Source organism: Papaver somniferum, chromosome 5 (genome assembly GCF_003573695.1).
Source record: "Papaver somniferum cultivar HN1 chromosome 5, ASM357369v1, whole genome shotgun sequence".
Classification (NCBI taxonomy): domain Eukaryota; kingdom Viridiplantae; phylum Streptophyta; class Magnoliopsida; order Ranunculales; family Papaveraceae; genus Papaver; species Papaver somniferum.
Genome location: NC_039362.1, coordinates 194,499,370 through 194,507,145, shown reverse-complemented (window position 1 = coordinate 194,507,145; position 7,776 = coordinate 194,499,370). Strand labels below are relative to the sequence as shown.

At 36.0% G+C, this 7,776-nt stretch overlaps 1 protein-coding gene across 1 annotated transcript; it reads left to right on the top strand.

Annotated features, from left to right (window-relative positions):
- Positions 1-2,209, top strand: LOC113284171 (transcription factor HHO2-like). The gene is made up of 5 exons (XM_026533584.1): positions 1-302; positions 408-670; positions 780-1,143; positions 1,250-1,326; positions 1,537-2,209. The coding sequence occupies exons 1-5, from the start codon at positions 197-199 to the stop codon at positions 1,918-1,920; spliced, it is 1,194 nt and encodes a 397-aa protein (XP_026389369.1). The 5' UTR covers positions 1-196; the 3' UTR covers positions 1,921-2,209.
- The last annotated feature ends 5,567 nt before the right edge of the window (positions 2,210-7,776 follow it).

Genomic DNA, 7,776 nt, shown 5'->3' with positions numbered 1-7,776 from the left:
CCGTTTTCTTCATTTATATACTCTTTCACAATAAGAAATAATGATTCCCCTGTTCCTTCTTTAAAAGATCCCAATATTCCTTTTTTCATCTCTCCGTCTCTCTAAATTCTTCTACAAAATCTAATCCCTGCTTCCTCAAATCTGTAAAAGCCAAGCTCAAAATCATAGATCTATCTCAGAAAAAAAGAAAGAAGAAATGAAGATGAAGATAATGAAGAAATTTGAAGCGTTAGAAGAAGAACGAAAGAAAATTCAAGTGTTTCGTCGGGAATTGCCTTTGTGTTTAGAACTCGTTAATGAAGGTAAAAAAAAAACATTAATATAGAATTAAGCTTTGTCTGATTATTAATCTTGATAGATTATTATGTAATTTTGTGTTTAATTGTTCTGCTGTTGTTGGTGTGTAGCAATTGAGAAATGTAAAAAAGAGATGCAGTGTCATGGAGAGAAATCTGATTGTGAAGAAGAGATATTGAACAATGAAGGTCCAATTCTAGAGCAATTTCTTCCACTTAAAAGGACTAATTCATCATCTTTTGACAAACAACAACAACAACAAAAAGTTAGAGAGGAGGAGGAGAAAATTGATGAGAAGAAGATGAATCTGGGAATCAAAGTTGATTGGTTGAAATCTGTCCAATTATGGACTGCTGACCCTCCATTAAAACAGGTGATTAGCTAAATATTCAAGAATTTTGATTCAAAATTGTTGTAATCTCAGGTGATTAGAGACCGTTCCTGTTCCTGACATTTTTTTTTTTAATTTTTTTTGTTGTTAGGATTTTTTGGTTGAGAATTCAACAAAGATTGAGTTGAAGAAATGTGGTGGTGGTGGTGCATTTCAACCGTTTCAAAGTGAAACAACAAAAGGAGGAAATACTAATTCGATAATATCGAGAGCAACACCAACAACTACTGCTAATTCAATTGATATGAGCAATAACACGCCACCATCAGTGGCTGCTGCTGCTGCAACAACCAGTTCAACTGCCGATAATAACAGTAGTAATGGAAATAAGAGGAAAAGATCTGGAGATGATCAAGAAGAAAAAGAGAACGAGAGACGGAAAACAAGACGATGCTGGTCACCTGAATTGCATAAACGATTCTTAGAAGCACTTCAACAACTTGGTGGATCTCATGGTAATATACATTTATATGACTAATTAATCAAATTCTTTACATATTGAAGCTCATGTATGGTTAATTGTGTGATCCTAATGGTGATTTGTTCATTATTGGGGTTCAGTTGCAACGCCGAAACAAATTAAGGAATTGATGAAGGTTGACGGACTTACTAATGATGAAGTTAAGAGCCATTTACAGGTGAAATTTGTTTTTTATGCTTTCTTAATCAAATTCATGGCATTGGCAATGAAATTCATAGCTAGAGACTTCCATTAGAGTTAGATTACTGTTATTGTCGGAGTATGGATATATATTGTGATGCATCATGTCTTGAAAACGGCGCATTTGGCATGATTTCTGTCAGTTACATGTTCTTAGTACTGATTTCTGCTGATATCTTGAATTCAGAAATACCGTATACACACAAGGGGAGGAGTACAAAATTCAGCTGCAACACACAATGCTCAACACCAACCTCCTCCTCAATTTGTTGTGGTTGGAGGTATATGGGTTCCTCCTCCACCACCACCCGAATATGCCACCACAATGGCAGAAGCAGGTACAAAGAGAATGAACACAAATGACATGTATGTCGCATTATCTGCACAGCAGGTGGCAGGTTGGCAGCAGCAACAACAACAACAACAACATCAATCTCCAACAGGTTCACTGCATTCTGAAGGGAGAAGCAAACAAGGGGATCATAGCAGTGTTGATGATGTCCATTCTAGTTCCCCATCTTCTTCGACCGAGACAACAACTAGAACATCCTCGTCCAAACATGTAAAATAGATTTCGATAAGTCATGGTGGTGTATGTTTTCTAGCAAATTATCATACCTTGTTTTTGTATAATAGAGGATAAACCATTAGAGGATTGATACATATATATGCATGAGACGTTAGACGAGTACTAGCCTGTTCTTTTTAGGTACCTACATTGGCCGTCTTATAATGTTATACTAGAATAGAATGTGACATTCATCTTGGGTTTTGTTAGAGTAAGTATTTCAATTGCTTAAATTAAACATTTCTGTTAATAGCATTGACGTAATTGAAGTTGGTGTGATTTCCCTAGCCAACTCTTCGGTGTACATTTGAATGACTTGGTTATAAGTTTTCTTTCAATCCTGGTTTTTCGTGTTAGTTCGATTATTCTTTGCAATATTCTGTTTTTGTTTTCGGAAAATGGGTCATTTGTCCAAAAAATTTAAAACATGGTCCAAATGGACGAGTAAAAATTAGTATGGGTGAATGGACAAAAGAAAAATAACAAGGATGAAACTGGATTCATCCTGACTTAAACTTAAAAAATAGCAAGGATGAAACTGGATGCATCCTGATATAAATTAGAAATAAAAAAAAATATTTGAAAATGGGTAGGATGAAACTGATTACATCCTGATTATTTTTATATTTTTGTTCATTTAAACAGTATCAAAATCTAGATGTCTTTTTCGCCCAGAAGTTGTTAATTTTGGTCTTTTTAACCAATTATGTGTTTTTTTTTGGTTTGGATATCCGGATTAGTATTAGAGGTGAGGCTCTGATCTCAATGAAAAGCATATGGAAATTGACGTTTAAGGAGATTGAAATAAATACCAATCGCCCAATTGCATCGAAATGTATTTTTGTGTTGTAGAGTAACAACAGCATAGTGGTTGCACGAACCTAGTGCAAGCGTGAATGGCAGGTCTTCTCAAGCTACACGATATTCCTCCTCGGTTAAAACAAGTGAAAACTATAGGGAAACCCATTTTCTCAGACTTTTCTATTATGAAACCCACGCTCAGAAAAACACAGGCGCGCACCCATTTTCTGGAAGAAAATTATTCTCAAACCCATAATTTCTGAAATTATGTTTCGGTCTTTTTTTTTTCCCTTCTTCTTCTTCTTTTTCTTCTCAGATTCGTATCTCCCTACAGCTTTCTTTCCTATCTATCGACGGAGTCCAAAATCTCGATTGAGATTAGAAATTGCAGCAACTAAGTTGGGTCCGTTTGTCAACTGGATTGGGTGTATTCAAGGGTTCGTTTGTGATTCGAATCATCTACAGTTGAGGTAATGTTTGAGAGGAAGAAGTTAGGGTCTGATCTGTTGATGTAATTGATTATGAATGAAGTTTTAGAAGATCAGATAAGGAATTTGGTGAAGTTTCAAAACTGAAATCAACAAAGAAAAGGGGATCTGGGACTGATTGATTAAATGGGTTTTGGTGGTTGTGTTCGAAGAATCGGGAGCTCGAGATGATGTAGAAGTTTGGGTTGTATTTTAACTCAAGAGAGCCAGGAAAGAAGAATTTCTTACATCCCATCTTTTCTCTGTCCAAGAGATGTTGTTGTTGTGGTTGATTGTGACAGTAAATGATGATGAATGAGTCTAGTTTATAATTCCTGGAAGAAGTGGAGTTATTGGGTTGTGTTGAATGTGAAATTGCAGGAATTGGAGAGCTGAAGGAGATGGTTTCTCAACATAAAAAAACACCATCAGGTAGCGTATATCAACTGTTCGACAAAAAAGCTGAACCACCATCTTATTACCACCTAGTTCGCAGCTGTTACAATGGTTGCTGCTATGGGCATTGTTGATTATCTAGGTCGTGTAAGAAGAGGAGAAGAAACAAATGCTGCTGCAGATGTTTGTGTGGGTGCTGTGTGTTGTTGCCGTGGGTTTGAAACCAACAAGATATCGAAGGATACATGTTGTCTATGGTGAGGGTTTGGTACAGTTCTGGCAGCGAGAAAAGAAGGAAGAAAAGGGTGCAGAGTGATTCACAAATTTGGTTAGTACTGTGGAAGATTTGGTCAAGGCTAAACAACAAGAACATAACCAGCTGCAGCTGCTTAATCGCACCGTTTCCTTGCTAGTTTGATGTGCGTTTGTGGGATGAGTACAAGGGTTGTTTGTAGCGTATGTGGCGTTAATTAGAAGCCAGTAGGGTGAGCTAACTTGGGTACCAATTTGTTTCAGCATCAGATAGAGTTTGGGTCCTTTAAAATAGCTAAGAAAGAGTGTAGTTGCCGTCAGTTTTATGAGATGAATGGCTGCAGATTGGTGGTGTTTAGTGTTTTTATCGAACAAGGATTGTTGGAGGCGGTTTATGGTGCGACATTACAGGGTTTAGCACATCAAGTTTTGACAGAAGAAGCATTATCAACGACGGCTTGGTTTGCTGCCAGGATTTGACTTGAATCTATGATGTTTTATTCTACGTCTGCAACAATGGATATGAGGGTGTGCTTGTTGTCCGAGATTGAAGAGTCTGATTTTTGTCGAGATATAGATGGGGGCTGTGAAGTTGGTGGCTAGTTATGCATGACACGTTGTTATGACTGCATAACATGTCAAGATCAGATTTGGTTTTTAGTCTGTTGGGTGTTGTTTTAAGTTGTTATGCAGCTATGAAAATGGATGCATAACCTGTTATGCATCTAAAAATTTGTTGCATAACTTGTTATGCAGTCCAGAAAACGGTTGCATAGCACGTTATGCATCAACTTTTTCGTCACTAATGAAACCAACAAAAACAAAGCCTGCACAACTTGTCATGCACCTACAATAATATTTGCATAACATGTTATGCAGTCGTGAAAATTGATGCATAACCTGTTATGCATCCGAAAATATGGCTGCATAATGCATTATGCATCGAGAAATTTGTTCCACAATCTTTTATGCATCGAGAAAATAGATGCATAACCTGTTATGCATCCGAAAATATGTTTGCATAATGCATTATGCATCAATTTTTTATGTACGCACTAAAATCAACCAAAACAATGGCTACATAACTTGTTATAGATGCATAACTTTGTTATGCATATGCATAATTTGTTATGCAGTCGAGAAAATGGTTGCATAATTCGTTATGCGTCTGCAGAATGTGTTATGCATCTTTTTTGGTGGCTGCATAATGGTTATGTAGTCAGTTTTCGAAATTTTGCCTAAAATGATGATCACCTCCGATTTTTTCGTGAAAAATAAAAATTTAATATTGTTGTTTGTACTCGTTGCGTAGCTCTCTTAAAAAGATTTCCAACGATATAAAATTTATAAAATTCCAAGGCACGGATTTTTAGATATATTATATCCAAGTTGCGTTGCCAATTATACCCCTGATGCATAACCCGTCATGCGGATGCATAATCCGTCATGCATACATTTTTAGTAATTTCATATAATTATGGGTGTCACGGTACCTAAAATTAATTGTGAGCCTGAGAATGAGAATATTTTTTTTGGGTCTCCCCCTAATTTCCCCTTATAATTGGGTCTCCCCTGTAATTGGGAAACTTAGGCGCAGGCCCAAAAAAAATAATATTCTCGTTGTCAGGCCCACAATTAATTTTAGGTACCGTGATACCCATAATTATTTCCGCGACATCCATAATTATATGAAATTATTAAAAATGTCTGCATGACGGATTATGCATCCGCATAACGGGTTATGCATAAGGGGTATAATTGGCAACGCAACTTGGATATAACATATCTAAAAATCCGCGCCTTGGAATTTTACAAATTTTATATCGTTAGAAATATTTTTAAGAGAGCTACGCAACGAGTACAAACAAGAATATCAAATTTTTGTTTTTCACGAAAAAATCGGAGGTGATCATCATTTTAGGCAAAATTTTCGAAAACTTGAAACATAACTATTATGCAGCCACCAAAAAAGATGCATAACACAATCTGCAGATGCATAACCAATTATGCAACCATTTTCTCCATTGCATAACAAATTATGCATTTGGATAACCAAGTTATGCATCTATAACAAGTTATGTAACCATTGTTTTGGTTGGTTTTAGTACGTCCATAAAAAAATTGATGCATAATGCAGTATGCATCCCATATTTACGGATGCATATCAGGTTATGCATCTATTTTCTCGATGCATAATGCATTATGCAGTCATATTTTCGGATGCATAACATTTTCACGACTGCATAACATGTTATGTAGATATTATTGTAGGTGCATGACAAGTTATGCAGCCTTATTTTTTGTTAGTTTCAATACTAAGAAAAAGTAGCTGCATAACGTATTATGCAACCGTTTTCTGGAGTGCATAATAAATTATGCAAAAAAAAAGCTACAGAACGTGTTATGCAACCAATTTCGAGAATGCATAACAAGTTATGCAACAAATTTTGTAGATGCATAACCTGTTATGCATCACTATTCACACCTCCATTTTCTTTTAAATGCACGTCACACACACACCAAACCCATTTGCGCTTCCATCTCCACTGCAACATCCTTTTAGCTCCATTTTCTTTTAAATGCATAACCCATTGATTGGCTGATTAAGGCACGCCGATTGGATGCCTGGAAATGAATAGAAAAGAGATCAAGTATGACATCCCAATTTGAATGATGATACGGACATTAACAGATAAGTAATGCTAGATGAGGTATATAAGCTTATAAAAAGAGTCTAATGAAAAAAATGAAATGCACTTAGCTATCTCCCCCCATTTTGTAATCCTTCAATTTGTTTCGCAGCATCTAAAACTCTAACTGCTAGCTACGTATGAACAAACTAGTCATGAGGAACACATATGTGACCAACTTTGAAATGATAGATTTAGACTATATGTGTTCTATCCAAATGATCTAACCCCCTGTGGTACTGCGCACATGAGATGCAAATGTCTGTAGACACATCACAATAACAAAGATCATAAATCAATAAATGAACTGGTATCACATGCTCAACAAAGAAAAAGTGTTTATTCAGTCAAGTTTTAAAGTTATAAATGCAATTTGAACTGCCTAAAAGTTAGACCTATAAACAGTTATCGATGCAATGAGCACATGTATGTCTCATTTTGTCTTTGTACTGACTAGCTCAACCTATATGGGAACATTTATGTCTCATTTTGTTTTTATAAGAAATTTCAATTTCAGATCACTAGGAATATTAATGTTTATACAACCAACAAACCACTGAGAGTCTGACCGTAAGCATTAAGCCATCCAAATCAGTCGACACTTGCGGCAAAGCTACAAAAACTAAGCAATGAGATGTAACCCTCTTGTTGTTGGAATTGGAATGATTATAGGTTGGGAAATTAAGTCATCCAACCATGATTTTGGAAGATTCCATACCAAATAATACACCAAAAAAAGTAACAACAGGGAGATTCAAGATCCCATCCTTACTACTTTAAATGCACCTCTAGTTATGATATGCACTAAACTAATCAAAGTGAGAATCAATGAAAAAAATGAACAGATTAACCGTACGAGTCTCTTTATAGCCAATCCGTTCCCCAAGCAACTCACCGATGCAATCCAGCGAACCACCACGAGCAGCCTAATGAAGAGGAGTGCTCCTCAGGGAAACTGCATTTAGTACTCCATGAATCTCAAATTGAGATATCCAACCAAAAGAAAATTTTCAACAAAGATAGCATTTTTGCACCAATATTCACCCTATGTACTGGTGGAAGCACAAGCAAGAGATCCACAATCCAACAATCCAATATACGAACACATTCAGTACTTGATAATCAATACGATACATCCAAATCCTAAACACTACCAAATTGCATATTTCATAAATTATTCATCTAAATCACTAAATCAAGTATAATAAGTAATAATTCGTTCTCAAGTGTTTGTAATTCATATTCAAGAGAAC